At 32.3% G+C, this 24670-nt stretch overlaps 2 protein-coding genes across 3 annotated transcripts; one reads left to right on the top strand and one right to left on the bottom strand.

Annotated features, from left to right (window-relative positions):
- Nucleotides 1-4920: 4920 nt before the first annotated feature.
- Nucleotides 4921-7470, top strand: LOC111407806 (ras-related protein Rab2BV-like). 2 transcript variants are annotated; one of them, XM_023037484.1, is made up of 3 exons: nt 4921-5183; nt 5654-5866; nt 6724-7470. In XM_023037484.1, the coding sequence occupies exons 2-3, from the start codon at nt 5702-5704 to the stop codon at nt 7207-7209; spliced, it is 651 nt and encodes a 216-aa protein (XP_022893252.1). In that variant the 5' UTR covers nt 4921-5183; nt 5654-5701; the 3' UTR covers nt 7210-7470. The 2 variants fall into 2 exon arrangements, with proteins under 2 accessions (XP_022893252.1, XP_022893251.1); XM_023037483.1 differs by lacking the exon at nt 4921-5183 and adding an exon at nt 5375-5494.
- A 3267-nt stretch (nt 7471-10737) lies between these two features.
- LOC111407804 lies at nt 10738-12433 on the bottom strand. The gene is made up of 3 exons (XM_023037482.1): nt 12204-12433; nt 12017-12102; nt 10738-11015 (listed from the first exon to the last, which is right to left on the bottom strand). Exons 1-3 carry the CDS (start codon nt 12234-12236, stop codon nt 10763-10765), a joined length of 372 nt encoding a protein of 123 aa, XP_022893250.1. The 5' UTR covers nt 12237-12433; the 3' UTR covers nt 10738-10762.
- Nucleotides 12434-24670: the final 12237 nt, after the last annotated feature.

Genomic DNA, 24670 nt, shown 5'->3' with positions numbered 1-24670 from the left:
CCCTTCCATACATTGCTTATAAATAACATGGCATGGCTTACTTTCATTTCTACTTAAATACTGCCTCCAGCTTTGTAACACTTTAATGTTCAAACAAATACAATTTCTTCCGCTCAATAAATTATTTTTAAGTACATGGGTTCATCCACAGGAAGTAGTGGACCATTAGACATCAATAAATCTCCTCCAACGAACAAAGAAATTGATGGTGTGTTCGACTACGTGATTTAGTATACAGATGACTCCGAGACGATGAGTTGTTGCCCAACGTTCCATCACCTGAGATTATTGTCATAAACTTGGGCGATTCGGAAGAATATAGTGGGTATGAATATTCAAGTGTCAACGACGATTGAAGTGTGACCTCAATATTTAGGTTATCGACCATATTTATGTTTTCTATTTTCTGCCATGGATTCACATGTTAATGTATATACTTAATGTTGTGCATTCGATTATCCGTCATATTCAATTTTTTTGTGTAATTCACTACTTTGCATTGAACTGTCAAGAGTTATTGAGACAATCTATCGGGATCGACATTGAACTGTCGGCAGCTAGTGAAATATTTTTTCTAGCTAACTACCTTGCCCATAATGGTGTTTCTACATAACTAATACCTAAAACGATAATGACACAAAACTGATAATATAATACAAAATGTTTAACGTCATCATTCTGTGATGTAAAATATAACTTCAACCTTGGAACATCATTCTTATTTACGTGCTTTATGTTCGAACAAGGTTCGAATATGTGGCTCGATTATGGCCAACTCTCTCTCTCACCGATTGCATTTCTTGATGCATAGGCTAAACTCGTATTATTACTTATGCTTGAAAAATTGAGATAGAAATGATAAGCATTCTGTGCAATAAATATGTCGGCATTTAATACCATGATAGTGGCACCTTCGAATATTTAAATCCAAACAATAGCAAACAAGTGAAATTGACAGTTAAAATGTGAATCCCGACATTTCGAAATGTTGAATTCCACTTATTGTTTCAACTATTTAACAGCTAGAATTGATGGGAAGCATTTAATGAATGTGGTTGGAAGACATTCTTCATAACATTTAGTATTGATACCTTTATTCAAAAACATTTCAATAACCAAACCGAAATGAGAAACAATAATTTGAAATTTTCAAATACATATGATCATATTATATTTAACAATTCAAAAATAATAAGTTATAAAATAAAAACATAAACAATGTGTAAATATTAACCTCTCAAAATGGAAGATGACTCCACTAATAATTTCTTCTTGTTGTTGGAATGGAGAAAATGTGAAGAAAATTAGGATTTTTTGTATATGGGAATTGATTTATACATTCACATGAATTTGTTATTGTTGTTGCTTTTTCTTAACAATTGATATTACTCTATATAATAAACTTATATTCAATGGTTTCTAACATATAATTCAAAACATCACACCATGACATTAATGAACATTAAACGTTCCGAAAAAAGGAATATCTAAGGATGATTTGGATATTTCAAACCCAAAAAGCATTCCAACCGTCCCGTTTAAATAGGATGAGTTTCTTTATCTTTGTCTCAAATCTATAGTCCTGTTTCTTTATTTTGAATGTTTTATTTTATTTGCTTACTAATATACCACTATTTAATATGCTTAGTTATAATCAATTTTACCACTTTAATCTTGAAAGTGTACAAAAATAAGGATGCATATTTCTTAAAACAATAAAAAATACATTTCCCACTTCTTGAAAACATGGATATAAAAAACATTCACATACAACTCTCGTTTCTTCTTCTTTTAATTGTGGTTCTCCAACTTCTTCACTTTCTTCAGTGCCTGACTCCACAAAATATGCTTTTAAGTTCTTCACACACAGACACTGACCCCCTAATTATTTGCATATGTGATTCTCTGCAAATGTAATTCTCTAAAATCTGTCTAAACCATGAGTACAAAATCTAAAAATCATCCACATTCTATCGAAAATACTAGCACAGCAATTTTCGGAAATGATCTTGACTCGAAAAAAACAGTGAGGCCATTACTTGATTTGAATGCTTAGCCGACTAAAGATGGTTATATTTTTGCTTCTCAAGAGTATCAATGTGTTGTCTCTCGGATGATAAAAATCTATCTACCCAAACTCTACGAAGACCAAATTGATGCTCATGCTGATAAAGTCGATGTTGATACCAAGAGACGATCGAGGCTCATTGCATAACGTTGTGATGTCACAAATTTTTTTTTAACAATTTAGTGACAAGGATTAATTTGGTTCAATGCCAATGTTTACAGCAATTTAATCTAGGTGTTATTGCCATGAATCTAGATTATATTTAAAGCATCTTAACCTGGTTCCCATTTTTTATAGTAAATTGATTTCTGTTTTGGAGTAAGTTTTTTACATCAATTTGCAACAAGTTTTTTACACATGGATGGTCTTGACAACATGGTCTAGAATAAAACATATAATTCTCTCTCTTGTATATTGATTTATGAATGGGAAACTATTAACACAGATCTGCAAAGTTACCCGATTGAATTAAGAGCTGCCTACTACAACTTCGGACTTAAACTAAAAGGAATTCGGTAGTTGCCCATTTCTAATCAATTATTGTTTGTTCATATGTGGAATCTTATAATTGTTACCCCTAAATTTTTCATCACCTCAATCATGCATGATTGCAATATCAAAAACACATTGTTCAAATCTTCAAGTGGAAAGTTCTCAAAAGCATTCTCCACTGCTGAAACAAAATCTTCAATTGTAGTTGGAGCCTCTTGATGTTGGAGTGAATCAATGGCTCTAAAGAAAAAACCCAAGGTCTAAGATATTCATATCGTGACTGTTTGGAGGTTGACAACATAAACAAATATCAAATCCATCCTTTCTCGCTGCTTATATGAAATTAATATCATTAACATCCAAATGTGGCTTTGCATTATCTTGTTTAATGAAGATGGTCATAGAACTTGAACATGGCCATTTTTGTTTGATTGCGGGCAAAAAATTTTCAATTATACATGATTGGATGACATCTTTAGTTACCGACACAGTAGGCTATGACTCCAAAGTCTAGGTTACACGATTTCTACTATTTCGTTTCGCTGGTTCCTTAGACACAAATGGCCAATTCCAATTTTTCCGTTGAATTCTTCATTTGTAGTAGCATCAAATCGTGGACGAGCAGCGGCAACCAAAAAAATTATCTTTGTAACAAATCTTTTCCTTTTACATGTGTGAAAGGGCTCCGTTTCATCCAGATGGAGATAATGCTTTTGTGATGTCTTAGACATATAAAACCATTTTTCATCAATATGAACTTGATTATGCATGTTAACAAAAGTAGGTGTAGATGTTAAGCTACCTTCATCTACCATTGATAGGCAAATTTTTTACCTTGCTCTCTTGTTCTCGTCCGACAAATATGGTTTCACCGAATTTGAATGTGGCCAAATATGTCCTTCTTTAGCTCTCCTATGTATGGTTGATTTTGACATATCCAAAGCCTTCAATAAAGATCTTATATTTGTTTGAAGACAGAAAGGGATATCCTTCATTTGTTCGAAATCTATTTCAACTCTCTTTTGACATCTCCTAATGAATAGCTTAGAAGAAAAATCTGGTACATCACTATTTGTACTACTAAAATATTTTCCTTCATGCCAAATTCTAGAAACTGATCTAGTAGATATAAAAAAGGAGTTGGCTACTTTCGAAATTGTTCCTTTTGCTAACTTTCCATCTTTTCTTTCATGGAGTAGCATATCAAAAATAGCTCTCTTTTTTATCTCATAAGAAGTTTTTCTTCTTATTTGGATGATACATATTGTTAGCCACTATGTCGGTAGTGCATAGAGAGTTAACGTCTTCTGGGAATTGATGCAAATCAAACTAAAAATTTTGTGGAAAATGTGAATATTTATCATTTGGTAAAGGTACGTTTTCTGGTGAAAAATTCAAATCAATGGAAATAGTTCTTGATGTGCTACTCATTTTTTACTTGTGATTAAATCCATCTACTTATCTCTATGTATAATGCGCAATCAAAAAATTTGAAAAACAAAATTGGTGTTTTCAGTATAAAATTTTTGTGGATAAATTGGCGGACTTGCAAAATGAAAATTTGTTTTGATCAAAATTTTAAATTCTGGATTTGGTGGCTAGTAAAGATTTGATCGGAATTATGGTTTATGTGGCGGTAAGCATTAAATTTTTTTATCTAAAGTTTAAATTCTGGTTTTAATTTAATTTAATTCAAAAGTTCATAATGAATCTCATCAAAATAACTTACTATTTTCAACAATAATTTACTACTGGTTGTTAAAAATTAAATAGGAGCATACTAGAAAAGTTTTTGGCAAAAATTAATTTTTCAATAATAATAAATAAGATTTCTCGATCCGTGTGAAAAATAAAACCAGCCTATATAATTGAGACGGATGGAGTAACGTTTTTTAACATCATTTGCTAAAATAATAACTTTTGGCGTATATATAAGGGTTGTTTGAGCCCTTTTTTTATTAAAAATTTATTTAGAAATAATGTTATGATAAAGGATGTGTGACTAAAAAATAAGAAATTTTTTTGAATTTGTATGTAATATTATTTTATTAAAAATATATATGATTAAAATAGTGTTAAAATATTGTTGAAAAAAATATTTTGATGAAACAAATGAGTTTCAAACAATACTTAAATTTCATGACATCTATAAAAATGTACCTAAAAAATATAACCCCATCATAGAGACGTGCTAGATGTCCAGGCGCCTCAAACGACCCCCCAATAGGAGGGCGCCAAAGAGGCGCCTGGACGTCCAGTTTTATTCTCATATCTCTTCCTTTCGACAGGCCAGTCTGCCATTGTCTTTTGACAGCCAAATTCTAGCAAGCATTTTTGTCAACTCTGACACCAATTCATTCTATTATTAATTTTCAAAATCATCAAGATTCTTCTACGTGTCCCCATTTGTATAAACTTCTTTGAAATATAAATCAGATAGTGACACCCCATTACCCAAGTATAGTTGCCGTTTCAAATCTATAGTAATTGGCTTTTATTTCTTTTTCTTTTTCATTTCTTTGCTTATTTCCTCTGGGCCCAGTTTGTGGAAACCAATTCGTCCTTCTAATTTGAATTTTGAATTTTCACACACCCATTTTTTCAATCCCATCTCTCTTTTACGGTAAGCAATGCAAACCCATTTAATTTTTGTGCATGAATTTCATTTTTTTTTGGATTTTTTTTTCTTTGTTGGGATGTTGATATATAGATCTGAATTATTTGGATCTGATATTTTCCCCCCTCTTTTTTGGAATTTGATTGTGGGTCTTTTTTTGTAGGTGTGTGAGGGAGAAGAAAAAATTTTTATTTCTTTTTCTTTTTCATTTCTTTGCTTATTTCCTCTGGGCCCAGTTTGTGGAAACCAATTCGTCCTTCTAATTTGAATTTTGAATTTTCACACACCCATTTTTTCAATCCCATCTCTCTTTTACGGTAAGCAATGCAAACCCATTTAATTTTTGTGTATGAATTTCATTTTTTTTTTGGATTTTTTTTTTCTTTGTTGGGATGTTGATATATAGATCTGAATTATTTGGATCTGATATTTTCCCCCCTCTTTTTTGGAATTTGATTGTGGGTCTTTTTTTGTAGGTGTGTGAGGGAGAAGAAAAAATAGAAATAAAATAATTGTAGAGGGAAATGGCGAATAGAATTGATCAAGAGTATGATTATCTTTTCAAGATCGTGTTGATTGGGGATTCGGGTGTTGGGAAATCCAATATTTTGTCCAGATTTACCAGAAATGAGTTCTGTTTGGAGTCTAAATCCACCATTGGAGTTGAGTTTGCCACCAAAACTCTTCAGGTCTATTTTAATTTTTCGCTTATTTTCTGTTTAATCTTCTCGATAACACACATGGATTTGAGATATTTGAGTGGGTAAGTATTTTGTGGATTAACCCGTTAAGTGATTACTTTGATTTTGACATTTTATTGTTTTATTTTTTTTGTAAGTTGAGTGATGTATTGATGAAGAATTTTAGATTCTTGATTAGTTTCAGATTGTGAATGAATTGACTAATTATGATTATGGCTAATGATAAATAATTTGATGTAGTTATTCTTCTAATGATTATAAAACAGTGATCATTAGCTTATTTCACTGAGATCATTAAGCCCATGTTTAGTGTTGTTAAAAACCATATTTTTAGTAGATTTTGGTAAAAGTCGATGAAATTTGTCCTTGAAAAGTCGTGGGTCCCATATAATACATTGCTAAAATCAACTGTTGACTTTGACTTAAATTTAATCCACGCCAATCAATTCTTAATTTGGTTATGTGATTCACAATGAAGCCAGCCAAACGTTTCAACATGTATTATGGATTAACTTTGTCTATGCTTCGTTTTATGCTATACCTGTAATATCCTCGGCCATGTTCTTCCTAATGTTCTTGTGTGAAAAAAGAGAGAAAAAAGTCTTGGAGATGTGGTTATTAAAGTTGCATTGCTTGCCGCTTAAGCGTTTCATATACTGTTTAGCAAACAATAGTCCATCATTTATAATTTACGACAACTCGAACTCGTTTCAGATTTTGAATCTTCATCACTCAATTATTTATTTCTGTTTTGGAAAAATGCTTGTAAAACTATTTGATGTGTTCCATCTAGTGATTTTGGATATAGTATATTGTGTAGTAACTTACCAATTTACATGGCGCAGATAGAAGGAAAGACGGTGAAGGCCCAAATATGGGACACGGCAGGGCAGGAGAGGTACCGAGCCATTACAAGTGCCTACTACAGAGGGGCTGTTGGGGCACTCCTTGTTTATGACATAACCAAGAGACAAACCTTTGACAACATCCAAAGGTGGCTCCGGGAATTGAGAGAGCACGCAGACTCTAACATTGTCATCATGATGGCCGGAAACAAATCCGATCTTAACCATCTAAGAGCCGTTGCAGATCATGATGGTCAAACTTTGGCTGAGACGGAAGGACTCTCGTTCCTTGAAACGTCGGCACTTGAAGCATATAATGTCGATAAAGCTTTCCAGTCTATTTTGACAGAAATATACCAAATCATCAGCAAGAAGGCACTGGCAGCCCAGGAAGCAGCGGCTGCTACTGCACTCCCCGGTCAGGGTACCACAATCAACGTCGGCGAGTATGGAAATACCAAGAGGGGTGGCTGCTGTTCAACTTGAATTTAGTTCTCCAAGAAGGATCTCAAAATTGGTAGCAAATTTCATTTTCTTCTAATTATTATTATTTTTTTTCCGTCTTCTGGGGCAAGAGAGTCTTGTGAATACTTTCTTACTACATTGCGACAGGAAAAGGATATGTTTACTGGTTTAGGAAGTGTAGTATCTATTTTGGATTGTGATTTCTGGTTTTATCATTTTTCTTGTAATAAAAAGACACATTACATTTTTTTTTCTTGCCTTAACTCAGATTTAATTAATTCTTGCCTTTTCTTGTTAATTTCAAAATTAGGATTGTCAAATTCGAATTTGTGGTGAGTGGCATTTTCTTTTATGCTATGCTATTCTTGAGTATTGTTGATTTGTTATTATCATGAAGTGATAAGTAGCGTATAGCTGATTCCAAATTTATCGACAAATGTTAATTTGGTGATATTTATAGTATCAATTCCAACTTTCTATTGGGTCTTTAGAAGTTTTTGGCTTTTTAAAAACCCATAATAATCGAACATTTTTTCTCATTATTATCTCTCCTTATAATTCGAGACTGGATGGTTTTAAGTGCTGCTTAATGATTACTATATGTTGAATATAATCATACTCGTTTAATGATTGAGAATTCATACACTTTATTTGTGAGAGTTTGAGACTTATGTACATGCTTGGTATGAATTTGCGCCTTGAGGGTGGAAGAAGAGAATTTCTCGCGTGCAATGAATCGCCTAAGGCATTCATAGACTCGGCAAATTTTTATCCACTTGTATTTAATCTTAGACTGTGTTTGATAACTCCCTTTTCCATGGAAAAGGGAATGTAAATTCTATTTTCCTTTCATTTGCCTTGTTTGAGAGGTAACATTTTCTAGGCAATAGAATTTCCATTTTTCATGACACGTGACTTGTTTTCCATCAAATTGGGAAATTCATTTTCTTGTTGTGCCACAAAAATTGACAATTTCTAGACAATTCAATTATCTGAAATTCGTTTTCTTTCTACCCAAATTCCATTTTTACAATCAAACAGGCTCTTAGATATTTCATGGATTCAAATCCGTGTGTGTGTATGTATCCACACACAAGAAATTCTAAAAATACATTTCAAAACAATTAAAAATATAGAAAATTCAAGAAAAATAAAAATACTTCAAACTCTTAGAGTGTGCATGATTGACAATTTTTCCAAGAAAAATATTTTTCAACTTTTGGTCACAATCATATTTTTATCAAGTACAAAGAAAATATTTTTTCAGATGAAGTATTTTTTATTTTCTAAGTAATTTATTCACTCTTTTTCTCTCTTATCTACCTACCAATAAAAAATAAATAAGTCTAATATTTTCTAGATTGAAAAGTAAATCAATCAAATACATTTAATTAATAATTTTATTTATAAAAATGAGTTCTAGACAATTGAATTGTATAAAATTTATTTTCTTTAAATGCAAATTTCATACTCGTAATCAAACGCACCCTTAATGATTATTACATAGTCAAATTTTAAAAAAATATATTTAAAAGAATACAAATAAAAATTCTCAATCCAACTCATTAATTTTATTTTTTATTTCATATCTTTTGCAGGCTAAATTTATTATTATTTTTATTTTACTTATGTAAAAAAAAATATATATATATATATTGTTAAATTTACCAACTTTAAAATGTATATATTAGTTGATAATATATTAATATAGAATTATTCTTTTTTATGGAATAATCATATTTTATAGAATAAAATGTCATAAAATAATTTTTCAAAATTTCAAACAAAATGTGCTTTCTAGTTTTCTATTTTGAAAAATAATTTTTCAAAATGATAAACTAAACGCATTTTTAATAATCTTTAAATAGATCCTCAAAACAGGAAATTGAAAATGAACTCAAAACTAAAAATTAAAATACAAACCAAACAAGCCCTAAACGGGACCTTGACTTTTCCTGTACTAAGAGTTCTCAAATAGTTGTAAGCCTTATGTTTGTATTTCATTTCCATTTACTTGAATTTTTCTTTTCAAAGTCCATTTTAACCAATCATTTTGTAAAATTCAAGAGTACTCCAAAGTAACTTTTTACCGATGGACCCCATTTAAGCATTTGTTCCCAACCCTAAGAATAGTGTCCCTATGGGGTTACCGTGCAAATGGTTCCTAACCTTTAAATATTTGATGCAAAGATTACTAAGCCCGTCAATTGCATTCTATTTTTCTTTCTTCTATTTTCAACTATACAATCTTTCATAAAATAATATTATACGTAAATCGAAAATTTTTCTTTCCTTTTCAACTACTCAATTTTTAAAAAAACACTATTCCACCAATTTTTATTTCCAAAAAATGGAGCCCAAATGGGGATAGTACCTTTCACTTCATAAGCAAAATTGGCCATTTTAGATGGTTTCCATTCAATTAACTGTTAAAAAGGTCAAACTTTTGATAAAAATAATAAAATATCCTTACTTTTTTAGTTAAATAAATATAATAAACGAAAAGAGAAAATTAAAAAAAAAATGTGACAATTAAAAAAGACAACTTTAAAAATATGCGAAAGTCCAGTGTAATGCTTTAAAAATAGCGTTAGAAACAACTAAAAAATACCTCTCCACAGTAGGAAAAACGACAAATGGATTCAAGATTCAAGTAAGCACCACACTATTAGACAGTTTAAAAAATAACAAATAAACAATTTTTTCACCAATCAAATCTTGCCAACTCGAATGATGTCAAAGATGATGTACACTTTTAATGTACAAATGACTTTTCCCTAGATTCTGCATAGGTAATATATTTCACAGGAAACTATCTTTCATCCATGCATTAATCTATTTAGTAATCAGCCAAATTACTCTACTTGCACGTACTTTTTGATACCGATAAAAAAAAAAAAGAAAAAAAAAAAGAGAGAGAGACATTCTCTTCATCCCAAAATCGATGGAGAAAAAATTGCACCTAGTCAAAGCTGATTATTTGGTTTACCCTTTCCAAAGGAAACTACAAATGGACTAGTTGGAAAATCTTCAGCAGAACATTCGACGATAAGAGTGATGGGCTATTGGTTTCAGTAAATTAAAAGGCAGATGAACAATCCGGTAAGTGCTAATACCACAAGATTAACTGCGCAGAGACGACTGAGTGTGCACTCACTGTAATTCCATACTGAAATAGAAAAAAGCAAGAGAGAAAATAACCTAATTTTGAGTAACCTTCATAGCACTAATATTTTTGTGATCAAAGCACCACAAGTTAAAAGAGTGTTTATAATAATGATTTAGAAAAAAAAAATTACAAATTTAGGAAGGCGAGATGTGACCTGACATCCAACTTATGAAAGTTGAACGAAACATTGCCCTTGTTTGATCCCCATTCTTTGGTAAAAATGCATTTTTCAACAGTATTTTGACATCATTTCAACCTCATATTTTTCAATAAAATACTATTACACCCAAATATAAAACTTTTACTTATTTTTTAGCCACACATTTCACATCAATACACCATTCAAAAATTCATTCTATCCCCTCAAAATGGGACTCAAACAAGGGCATTAACCAGTAATAGCAATTACTTCTTTTTCTTTTGATTTTTGGGAGGCCGGAGAACACTCCAATCCATCTTCTCACGCTTGTGTTGATTTTGTGAACTACCATTTCCACTTGGAGATGATTGTTGGTCACCTTGAAAAATTTTCGGAGATTTATTCGGATATGGCGCTTCAGAGGAAACAGGTCGTTCCCTCTTAAGATCTTCACTTGCAACACCACCCAAGCTATCTGGCTCCAAGATGGGTGAGCCACCTCGCAAGTTCCCGTTTTCTCTGTCATAATGGAAAATCAAATTTATTCAAGAACATGTCAACGAAACTTGGTTCGATCCGAAGTTAGCAATAATGAGCATGTTTAACTAAGTTTAAAAGATTTATAAGTTAGAATAATGGTTTATGTGCATCAACCATAACAACTTGATTAATGCTCTCCCCTATGTGCAGGAAATCAGTGCCGTGGTGTGATTGATGAGTTCAAAATCAAGACTGTAGATGTTGCCAGGTGGAAGAATGAAAAGACAAGTGTAAGGGAAAGTGTAAGTGGAGCAAGGTTTTATAGGTTATAATTAAACAAGTCTTATAACGAATATTTTTTATTCATCAAAATTGGATGTACATTTGATTATTTTGACACTAAGAAGAGAGTTAAATTCAAAATAAGTAAATTCTTTCACTTAAAATAAAGATAAGCAATTTGATTGTAAGATTTATTTTATTGATCGAAATTGGAAATATTTTTGATCAATTGACACTAAGATGGGAGTTACATTCAAAATAAATAGTTTCTTTTCATTTTAAATAAAGAAAAAAGTAACTTATCAAAACATGTTTAAAATAATAATAATAATAATAATTAAAAATGACGTTTACTCATTTTTGAGCTTAGCCACACATGTTCCAATTCATTCTCTCAAGACAAGCTTAATATGCAATAATGGTCTAGCACTAGTTGTAATAATCCATAAATAATTTCAGTGCACTATATGAAGTTCGAAAAGGAAGTCTCAAAAGTAGGTGGTTATGAAACTCCCGAACAAAGACATTCAGTTATTCGAGCAAAATATAATGAAACAAAAAACCGGGCTACTTTAGCAACCGAGATTCATGAGCATCAATTCATTAAAAATATGAGGTCACTGTTAATGGGAAAGCTAAAGCATATGAAAATATATTTTTGCTAAATTTCCACCGAAGATAAAGATCATGTGCTAAATTGAGGGAACCAAGAATTGTCAGTAAACTAAAATGACAATTTATAGGGTCGGAACGCAAACCTGGTCAACTCTGTTTCTCTTTGTCTTACAGAACATGTAGCAGAGGTTTCTGGTTGAGTGGGGTCAACTGCTTCCTCGTTGAGTTTCTATCAAAATAAGTTTCGATGTGAGATAACTAAATTCAAAAGATCATGTGATATGAAAAGACTTTCAAGAACTGCAGGTCATTCAAAACCCTTATACTCACATCAATGGAAGGATTAAAACTTAAAAATGACATGCGATATCTTGTTGCGGAGGGAAGGGGATCACCTTCGAATATAACAACGCTGCATGTCAAAACAATTGAAATAAATACAGAAAATCTCAAGGGGAAAAAACCTATTATAATTATTTTATTTTTCAGCAGATAAGATGTTCAACAACTGACAAAATTGCAGCAGCATATCAAACATGATAATAAGGGTCCTCTGAAAAAAAAAAAAAAAAAAAAAAAAAAAAAAACATACATAAGATATAACATAAAATTGCATCAAAATTCATAATCATGAGCAGGACAAAGGATTAACATATCGATATCGTACATACCTTCAGGTTCTTCAAAGTACTAGAAATCTCCCGCTTGGCCATTATGAATTCCGAAAGTTAATTCAATCAACTTAATGTTCCAAACAGTCTATCTCCGCCATACCGGAATGAAGGGCGGAGCTCTGCTTAGGGTTTTTAAAAGATGGCTACACAAAAAAAAAAAAAAAAAAAAAAAAACATACATAAGATATAACATAAAATTGCATCAAAATTCATAATCATGAGCAGGACAAAGGATTAACATATCGATATCGTACATACCTTCAGGTTCTTCAAAGTACTAGAAATCTCCCGCTTGGCCATTATGAATTCCGAAAGTTAATTCAATCAACTTAATGTTCCAAACAGTCTATCTCCGCCATACCGGAATGAAGGGCGGAGCTCTGCTTAGGGTTTTTAAAAGATGGCTACAGTGGCCAATTTGGAATGAGGGCAAAATATCCCCAATTCATACATTTCATTCAACTTTACTTTTATTTTTGAACAGTAGATTTTTAAAAGTAAAATGACTATTATACCTTTATAATACAATTAATAAAAATATGCCTAAAAATAAAAAAAAAAGAAACCACACATCATAAAAAATTGAATAATGCTATTTGCAGTCACTCACTGCGACAGTCGCTCTATGTGACATACACATAACAGGTGATTATTTGATGCATTAATGAATAAAAAACTACCACATTAATACATCAAATAATCATTGTCATGTGTATGACACGTAGGACGACTACCGCAGTGAACTATTGCAAATAGCATTACTCTAAAAAAATTGGAAGCTCAACCATAATTTTTCCTTTTTAAAATATATATATATATGTCATAAATAATAAGTTATTAGTCAATAACAATTATATCCATGCAATCCTTATTTTTATTATCATTGTATTCCTAATTTTTTTTTTTTTATAAATATTTGACTTTAGTTCTCAATATAATACACACAAATTTATTGACCTATCTTTTTTTTTCCTCATTTTTTCTCTTTTCATAACACATTAGCAGCTCAATTTTTCAAAGTCTAGTGAATGTAGTAATTTTTTTATAAGTATAATTATCTCTCATGTGTATCAAAATTAATTAAATAACATGTGAATTGTTTATATATACATATTATGTTATTAGTTTCTATCAATTTTGCGGAATTTTACAACCTTTTGTATCAATTTGTGTCAATTATTACATTTGCCAGCCAATCATTATGTTTAGCGAAATCAATTCTTAAATATCAAATCTAGAGAATTCAATTTAGACTGTAAATCCTTCATTTACAAGCTTGTGTTTTGTTTGTACAAATTTTTTGTCACAATTTACATTAATTTTCAATTTTTTTATAAGCATGTGAATTGATTTCTGCCCTAGCAATCATGATGTCAAAATTGCTTATATCAACGTAAGAGTATGTATATGATAATGAATTAGGAACTTTTTATTACTACTTCACGTCTGTGTAGAGTCAAATTTGTGGTTACTATTACACGTCCACGTTTCATCAATTCAAGTTTGTTTTAATTTTTTTCTTCTCTAAGTTTACAAAACATATTCGTTTATAATGGTTTGAATCCTCTTTTTTGTCTTTAGCTTGATTAAATATTTTTAGATATTCTTTTAAAATAGCACAACATTATAATTAATATTCTAAAAGAATATCAATCGTATATCTGTCTATTATAAATAATTTGTTGTTGTTCCTAATTAATACAATATTATAATTAATTTTTCAACAAAATATCACTTGCTCCCGAAAAGTATAAATTATAATTTTCAATATTCAAAAGAATATTGATATATTACTCTTGAAAAAGCAATTATTAAAATACAAGTTTCGAATAGTATATAATTTTGAATTAGAATTTATCCTTGTAGGATAACACATAACTCATGTCATGTCGATATTGATTAATTTGACTCTTGACTAATTATTATGTGAGTATACAATGTTTAATCATATTCTTTGAAAATTAATTGTATTCTCTTTATATTATTATGCAGTTACTCAAATGGTAAGTATAGGAATTTTGAGATGAATTATCAAGATATCTGTTTAGTTGATAAGGCAATTATATATACTATTATTCAAGACCCAAAAAAAAAAACTCTGCCGAGATTACCAGTGCAAGGACGTTGCCATAGTTTATACAGGAGCATGATTGGCAGCTTATTGTATTTGATTGCAAGATATCCTAACATAGGCTTCAATTTTGACGTCTGTGCAAGATATCAAGCCAAGCAAATTGAGTCTTAGTTGACAGCTTGTAAACAAGTGATTAGATATGTCAATAGCATTTCCATCTTTAGCTTATGGTACACTAAAGAGATAAATCCTCATCTTGCAGGATATACAGATGTCGATTGGATTAGAAACATAAATGGTAGAAAAGCATAGAGGTTGTTTCTACATAAGTAATAACCTTATACATTGGCTAAGTTCAAAAAAAAAACCAAAAAAAAAAAAAAAAAAAAAAAACACCCTATACACTCCCATATGGCATATATTATACATTATAAAAATGTTTTAATCAAATATTATCACGAATCCAAAAAAAAATTTGGCCCAAAAAGTTTTAAATTCTAGCATGATTGACTTGAAAATTCAGGAGCCATAATGATACACCGAATAATTAACAATTTGCATGGACATCCACTAAAGAACCAGAAGATTCTTTTACTGAATGATTATCCATGTGATGCTTATTCATGAGAAAAGTTGTTCATTCGACATTCCATTACAAGGTCAATGTAAAATATTTTACTTTCTTGAAAATAATCCATGGAGATATATACAAGCCGATACACCCACCATATGGATCATTCGTTATTAGGTTAATTTCACAAACGATCACTGAACTTACGCGAAAATTACAAAACAATCACTGGAGTTTAAAACTTTCGAAAACAGTCACTTAAGTTTTGGGCGATTTCACTAATGGTCACTGAAAGTACCAAAATGAATCTAATTCAAACCTAAGGACCAAAACATGTGACCATACAAATTTTTGAGGACCTCAGGTGTAAACTTTCGGCTACCTTAAACCCACCCCCAACAAAATTGGTTTAATTTGATGATTGGGTTCGTTTCTGGATTAATTGGTGCAATTGAACTGTTACCCATGGTTGTATAATGTTGTTGGAGACTTGATTGGGACCAATTTGTGATTCAATGATGTGGGCAGGAGGAATTGAAGGAGGCAAATCTCATTTCGTTTGATGTGCAAGACTGCCTGGTTCGATTCAACCTTGTTGGTTCGAAATTGGCGGTGACTTATAGGTTCATTGGATGCGCCATGAAGAGACCTTCCTAGGGGTGGTGGTCCGCGATCGTGGGTAGCATCCTTGGCGCCGAAAATTGGGCTGAATGGTCCGAGTTCGTTATTGTAATTTCTGGCCCTTTTTGGTAGCATGGGCAGCCTTCTTTGATCGAAAATTTCAGAAAAATTTGATGGAGTTTCGACTATTGGTTGGGTGAGTTGGAAAGAGTGAAGTCTTCAAGGTGGTATGTTGGTCCGACAGTAAGGTGGTCGGAGTTTGGAGTTGTGGTGGTCCATAGGTGGTAGCTCAAAATCCTCAAAATTCACAACCTTCGTTCCGCCAGCAGGAAGTTTGCACTTGACATCCTCAAAATTTTGGATGCTCACGTGTTACGGTCCTTAAGTTTGAATTAGAATCATTTTGTTACCTTCAATGACCATTTGTGCAAGTTTTAAAAACTTCAATGACCATCAATGAAATCGCCCGAAACTTAAGTGACCGTTTCTGAAAGTTTTTAACTTCAATGACCGTTTTGTTATTTTCCCATAAGTTCAGTGACCGTTTGTGAAATTAACTATTTCTTTATTTTATTATATTAATCAATTCTTCTAGTAAATGATCACATGTGTGCTTACTTTCCACTCGAAATATAGCTTTTGGTAAACAAATTACTCATATTATTAAATTACAAACTCAATTTTCTCATTATTCAATCAGGACAAATCGTCTTAATAATGTTAATGAGTTTAGATTACAAGCATTCGATGATTACTATTTGCCAGTTGAGATTGTTATCGACCATTTGGTTGCACGTGTCCATACACAAAACGATTTCGTGGAATTGTCTTATATGAACCAATGATTTGACAAACAATTAGATGTTTATCGTAATACAGAAAGAATATCCCTTGTTCGCTCTTTCATGGCATCCCTTCTTACGGGGAGCTAGCTTGTGTAGATTATACTGATGGCGGAGGGATGAATTTGATTGATATAAAAGATAGATCTTGGTCCAAAATAATATTGGAGGTTAGGCATCATTGTCAACTGCAATTAGAGCAGTCCCTTGATTATTAATACCGTGCATAAATCTTTATCTAATTGATATATATGATTTTTTTTATTCGCCATATATTATAAGGTATCTTGAACTTTTAACGGATGATTTATTTAGTATACGTTTTGTAGGTTGTCATTTTGATAAAATGAATTTTTCTAACTTTGGAAGGATAAAAGAAAGAGGTTGGCCCAACTTAAATGAGATAAATTACATTCCGAAAAATAATGTAAAATATCTTGGAATGAACAACTCTATTTGACTTTGATTTCCATAGCAATCAATGTGAGCAAGAAACTGAAAAATATTCATTTGCAAAAAATTGCAAATCAATTGCCTGAGATAACCATTAACACAAAAAGTAATAAAGTTATATACACTAGAAAAAGTTTTAGCAAAAATTGATGTTCTTGATGGATAGTTCGATATAGCAAATGAATATCAAATATGCTAGAAATGTAATCGACTAGTTTGTTTAAAGGACTCTGTACCGCATAAAAAAAGTACAAGAGAAAAATTAATGAAAAACTTTAGAAAAAAGTAATATTAGAAAAGATTGATCAATAAAATATTAAAAATATGGATCTTGAAGAACCAAAAAGGTCTAGAAATAATGAGATTTCGATAAATTATGCCTTATCTCATAATTTACGAGGACGAAATAATATTATTATAGACAATATTTTAGCTTTTATTGTTGCCTTGATATTATACAAGATGAGGATCCTAAATCACAATCTGTTAAAGACTGTTTACATAGAAATGATTGGTCAAAATAAAAAGAAACCATACGGGCGGAATTGAATTCCCTAGTTAACGAAAAGTATTTGGACATATAGTTCGAACACCTAAAAATATAATCTATGTCAGGTAAAAGTGGGTTTTTATACGAACGTGAAATATAAATAGTGAAATTACAATATATAAAGCCCGACTTGTATCTCAAGGTTTTTCACAAAGACCTGAAAATTGATTACGATGAAACATATTCTCCCATGATGGACAATATTACTTTCAAAATTTTAATTGTTTAACTGTATTACAATAGCCTAATATGCACGCTATGAATGCAGTAACAACCTATTTGTATGGTTCAATTAATTATAACATCTATATGAAAGTCCAAATGACTAAAAGTGCTAAGAACAAATGATTTATGCCCAAAAACTAAGTTTCAATTAAATTGTAAAGATCATTATATGGATTGAAATAATCCGGATGCACGTAGTATAATCACTTTAGAGAATATTTGTTAAAATTTTTTAATAAAAATAACGATGTATGTCCACATGCTTTCATAAAGAAAACAAATATTGAATTTTTCAATGCTCACTCATACTGTTTGACAAATTATTTCAACGAGGTCTTCAAATGTACATACCCATTGAGAGACGCATTCATATTCTCACTGCATTCACTTGTTGACATTCCTGCACCAAAAAGTGCTTTTCAAATAGCAAGAAACCCAATGGCCTCTATTATCGTACAGTTTGACAACCAATCATTATCATGTATGTCATACGTATCGAGCTCTCCGACCTTTTTTAAAAATTTCAACAATTTGAGAATCATACAAATCAAACCTTTAATATTCCCATGGGGAGCTTGGACATGTACGCACTACAGCCATTTGTTGAACAGCAACATAAATGTATTTGTATTTTAATTCGACACCAAACCACAACCAAACAATGTTGATTGTCTGTGATGATTAACTCCTACAAATGTGCAAATGGCATGTCATACTTATTAGTTAGATACGTAGTATCAAAGGTAATAATATCGTCGAACTCTTTATATGCTTGCCTACACCTATTATCTGCCCTAAATATTCTTTAGCCTTGACTCTTCATCCAAATCCATACTTAAGTAAAATTTGATCGCCTTGCTTGCTTGTTCGAAAAGTAGGATTGTATTGCTACGGCATCTTCTTTTCCAAGTTTTAGCCGCTTTACTTGTTCAAAATAGTTTTGACAATCATTTTTCTACGCAAGTCATATTCTTATACCCACCCGCTTTAATAACTGTAGAGTTGTAGCTTTTGTGCAACAGAATCCCAACCATATTGTTCACTTCAAGCTATCGTCTAACATGTTTTCTCTATTGACCTCCGAAAATAGCCAACATTTGTCGTTAGAAGATAATGTACACGTGAACGTGTTTTATAGTATGTCTACTGTAAATATGAATGTCTGTGGAAGAAGATAGAGATGGGGGAGTGAGATATCACGTCCCCTTTTTCATTCATAGATCCATCCTTTTAAATGATACAAAAATTGTCTATCTATAGTGATCAGGCCGACGAAGTCACCGTTAGATCCGAACCACGTGGCTTGATCTGACGACCTTTGATGTCACATCAACTCTACTTCATATTAATTATATTGACAAACTCTTGATAAGAGGTCAGCTGATTACGCCCAAAGTATAACGTGATAATTATAGTACAACTTTGGGGTGTCGTATCCATAGGGAAATAAAAAATAATTCAAAGATCCCGAAGGTGATGGTTCTCTCAAAATTTGTAATGATGATATGGTTTGAATTAAATAAAGTTTACATAGTAAAATTAAATCAATGTATATGAAAGTGAAGCGTCAAAATTCCCCCAACCGGTTTGTGTCATTCAACATCATCAATTCATGTGTTTTCACTCAATTAAAGACATTAAATGTAACTGTTTAATCAAAAGATATAATGTTAAGCTCAAATTCAATTCTATGGTAATTCTAGAAATCAAATTTCCTAAAAATAAATCTGCACAATTAATTATTGAAATCAGATTAAAAAATGACCATTTACATAGGCATAAGCCAGTAGAGAATCACACCAATAATTTTAAGTGATTGAAATTTCAATTCAACAAATATTTTGAATATTCGATAGAAAAAGCGTAACCGAGTCTATGGAAATTCTAATAAATGTTAAACTAATGTCAAAACTCATTCAAAACATGAAAATCTGATTCTAAAACTGTTTAACAATGAAAAACTCAATTACATGAATTAAAGGATGTCAAAACTCATTCAAAACATGAAAATCTGATTCTAAAACTGTTTAACAATGAAAATCTCAATTACATGAATTAAAGGATGTAGGTGTACACACAATAGACTTGTTTAGGCATCAATAGTGGATTTATGAGATCTCGCGTACGCAAGGCCTGCAAGCCTATGTATACGCATAGTATAAATTCTTGTTCGTCGGATAGCTTTTGTTATTTTGTATATATCTTCCTCTCCCGATGTCTGATTGAGATTATTTAAGTTACATTGGAAAGCTAACTCAAAGGACTACAACTTTTTTTTAGATGTCATCTTCCAATTCGATCATATGACATGTCAAAAATGGGTCCTAATATAAGGCTAAAAATTGATAAGTAACTTCTTCGACTAGGAATTGATGTGTGATCGTACTTTGACGATATTTCATCCCTTTGACCTTTTTCCTCATCTGCTTGACATATAACACTTTCAAATCTTCATCATAAGGTTAAGCACAAGTGTAGAGTATTTGCACTTTAGTCCCTGAACTTTTACTTTCCTCCATTTTGATCTTTTTTCACTCTTTTCTCCTAATTTTCGCCATATTCATTCATTTGTAGCCTAAATCAAAATATAAGGGTACTTAGACCTTAGTGCATTAGGCATCAATAAATCATGCAAATGAAAGTATAAATGAATGAATTACTTAACAATTTATGATATTATCATCAGCCACCCTACTAATCTGGGCCGACTCATCTGACACTTAATAAATGGGCACGTCATCAATCAACTCTGGAAACGTGCCTGCTAAACCTGTCAAGGGCCTCAAATATTCCAAAAGAGTTCAGCGACAAGAGATGAGCAAAAGTAGGAACACCTGGACTGTTCTTAATGTAACGACCTCGGCATTCAATCGCGACTACTCTAGATGTTACATCTTGGATGACTTGGATGATTGGCATGTATAAATACAAGGGGTCCATGTGTCCATTCTGTATGACTAGCAACAATAGTCCCCTAAATCTATGTATGACTAGTAATAATAGTCTCCCAAGTCTAATTGTTTGAGTATTCGTATGAGAATTTTAGACTTGCAAAATATATATACGTCAATAGCCATTAGAACTGAGGCTAAGGCTCATGTGCCTTGCACAACTAAATGGCCTTTCCTAAAAAGTGTGTACATGGAGAGCCGAAGTTATAAATGCTGAAATTGTTAGATGTAAAATTCGAGGTTGTTTGTACCGTTGCCGAAGTGGTTAAAATTTCAACCGAAGTGGTATGTTGTGTGAGATGGTTTGGGTAGTTTGAACATCTCCTGTCATTTATTTCCACAGATTGTTATGCTGCTGTTTGACCTTCTTAAAGAGTGTGTTGTCACATTTTTTCAGTGCATTCTATTGAGCACGTGTTTTGATCTGGATCATGAAGCTGAAACGTCAGATCATCGAATGGTCTATATGTGACCCGAGTTTGGACGGTCCAAATCTTTGAGATCCAACGGTTGAAAATGCATACGTTTGCCTAAAAAAGGCTCATTTTGCTTGAACATTCATTTGCTTGCATAAATCATACTGACTTGTGTCTCTGAGATATGATTGAAAATTACATTTGTGCTTGGTGGATTTTGAGGGGAGGTGGTGCATGGGACTGCTTGGTTTCGGACGATGCCATGTGCAAATTGGATGATTCTTAGGTGTAATGCTTTGGATGCTTGGACCGTGAAAATGAAAATGCAGCCTCAGCCCAATTTTCTTTGAACGCTTTGGAAACGGTGCTGAAGTGCAGAGGGTCGCCCATTGACTTGAATAAATTATGTTGTAATAGAGTACGAATCCCATCCTAAGTGCCTCGAGTGGCACTACGTGGATCCCCAGGGGTTGGCACCAACGTACCTCCCCTGAGCAGATAGGCTGCCTCCTCTGCCAGAGCGTACTAGGCATAGTCTATTGTAGTCATAGCTTTGAGTTTCAACATGGTCCGGTAGACTTCATAATTTTAAATGTTGTTATATATGACAGACCTCCCTCAAAAGGGAGAGGTCCAGTGAATTATGCCTTTGATATAGTAATTGTGCTTTGTTATTATTATTCATTATTATTATTATTTTGGCAAGTGTTTTGTTATGCTTTGTTAGTGGCTGATTGTTCTCGATTGTAACGTGTTTGTAGTAATGAATAAAATTTCTAGCTTTTTATGCAAATCTGTGTTTGAATTGAGCTCTAAATCGTTATTGAGCTGTAGCTGGGAGTGCCTTGGAAGGGTCGTGCCCTTACTGTAGTCCCCTATTTTTTCTATTTTTGTATGGGCAACTTGTGCCTTTTCACGGAGGTGGTCCTTATAGGATCCAACCATTAGTTTTATTTTACTCTTGGGGTTGATTTTTACTTCTGAGGTGGACCACTTCGAGTTTTAGCTCCTCTCGTCGAGGTGCGCCTCTTAGGCCGACCTTCATCGATATTTTCTTTTGATCTCATATTTTAAAGTGCCTCTAAGGGCCGATGCCTCTTGGGTTAATTTCTTTTATTCCTTCAAAGGAATTGCCTCGAAAAGTGCTATGCATTTTGTTGAGGACTTTGAGAGCGTCTTTTACGTAGCGTGGACTAGACCTACCCACTATTCATATATTAGACAGGTAAGGGGCCTATTTTGCCCTTTCAATTACCCATAGATGGCATCTCACTGTTGACTTAGGGTTGACTTCATTCTCGATGTTTTGATTATAACAAACAAGATTAATTTTTGTTTCTAACAAATTCTTTTGAGTGATGATAGTTCAATGTTTAAATCAATCAAGTATTATTCGGAATTCAAATGAAGATCAAAGTGGAAGCTAAGCATTCGAGTCAAAACATTCGAGACAAAAGCTCAAAAGATAAATGTAAAAAAAGATCAAAATCAAGAGCATGAGAGACGACATCAAAGAAAGATCAAAACGACAAGTTTAAAAGGCAGGCTTTGGAGCAAAGTCTTGATTTCTTAGGCAAAATGTAAAGATACTAATGCTTTAATATTTGGCAATGAATAGTTAAGCTAAAAATCTTGATATGCATTAAAAATAATTTTTGTGCATCAAAAGTCATTCGAATGCAATGTTTTGATCAAACATAAAAATGACATTTAAAAATGATATTTGGATTTTAAAGACTTTTTTATCATGAAAATTTAAATATTTCTCAAAAGTCCATGTACTTCAAAACTTTCAAATCGGAACAAATTGGGCCAAAACGTAAAAAAGATCGCACTGTCGGGACGGTCAATCGCCTAGAGAGACGGTCGATCGGCCATGAGAGGCGGTCGATCGGACTCCCTCAATGGTTTGGAATTTTACTGTATAAACAACTATATTCGGACAAGAGGTGATCGATCGGATGAGTCATCCGCAAATACATATTTTTTAACGTTTTGGACTCTATAAATACCCCCACTTCTTACATTCATTTCATCACTTCCAAGAGCATTAAATTGAGATACTTTAAGCTTTAACTTTTGTTCTCTACTCTTTATTTATCTCTATCAATTCATTCACTTTTGAAAAACTTTTGATTGAGTTTACTTTTAAAAATAATTTCATTTATCAAATTTTTTCAAACCTAACACTTGAGTTTTACTCATGGCTATTCATTAAAGTGTTTGCCTATTTCTCTCCTTTGTACTCAATTTTGAATATATTATCATCGTGATAGAACATTTCTTTTGTAAAATTTATTTTGGTTGAATAGTGGGTCGTGTTGAGATTCACGAAAGCTCAACGGTTGTAAAAGCATCAGTGCTTCTTGATTGTAAGTCACCAAAAGTGTTGTAAGGGTTGGATTACACTACAAGTCAATCAATATAGTGAAAAAGAACTTGCTCATGATGGAGAGTTTGGTAACGGGAAACGTAGATCATTACATTGAATTGAATCTCCATATCATATCGTTTGACTTTTCTTCCCTTTTACTTATCTTTGCTTTTATTTATTACTTGTGATTTCATCTTAGTGTTTGTTCTTTTTTCAAAATTAAAAACATTTGATTAATTGCTACATTCAAGGAAACATTAGTTGTATACTTATAATTATTTTTAAAAAAATTTGCTATAACCAATTCACCTCCCCTTTTGGTTAGTTAGTCTTGCGATTTTAGTCACACTTTCCCAAAATACAATATGAAAAACGCCTATCATACTAGGTCATCTGTGTGTAAAATGACATGTATGCCAGTTCTAGTAAAAATGATGTCGTGAAATATGATGGCCAAACGTCACACGCAAGCTATCAGTGATCATAATAATCTCTCAAATTCAGACATAGATATTCACATAATGGAGATCTAAAAGTGAAATAACTTAATAAAAATTTTTACAAACGTATATCGTGGACTTTGTCTGAAGTCCTAAAGTAGGCTAAATTTTTATAAAAGAGGTGAAGTTATGTGTCGAAGCGGTCTACTTCGAATGTATTATGAAAGGAGTCGAGGTCCCTATTTTTCGAAGCTTTTGAGCTTGTTATGTACATATTTTCTAATGTAAGGGGGTTGATCATGTCTTCTGGCCAACGTCTTGAAACTTGTGACTGCATATCTTTCGATTTATCGAAGTTGAGCTGGCGACTCGTGCATTGTCTTTCTTCCTAGTTAGTCGAAGGGGATCTGCGTATTTTGGTGGTGGTCCCTTGTAGGGTCTCTTCCCTTATCATTTTCTACACTTGGCAGTTCTGTCGATGTGGTTTCATCTTCACATCTTCTTTGAACGAGCTTCTTTTACAAGCACGTGGTTTAGTTTGAGGCCATATATAGGGTGGGGCTATGCCCTTTTTAACTTATTCTGACCCTCTTCTTTGGATGGGGC

The sequence above is a fragment of the Olea europaea genome, chromosome 13 (assembly GCF_002742605.1).
Source record: "Olea europaea var. sylvestris chromosome 13, O_europaea_v1, whole genome shotgun sequence".
Classification (NCBI taxonomy): Eukaryota; Viridiplantae; Streptophyta; class Magnoliopsida; order Lamiales; family Oleaceae; genus Olea; species Olea europaea.
The sequence above is the reverse complement of the archived record's forward strand: the minus strand, read 5'-3'. Positions and strand labels throughout refer to the sequence as shown.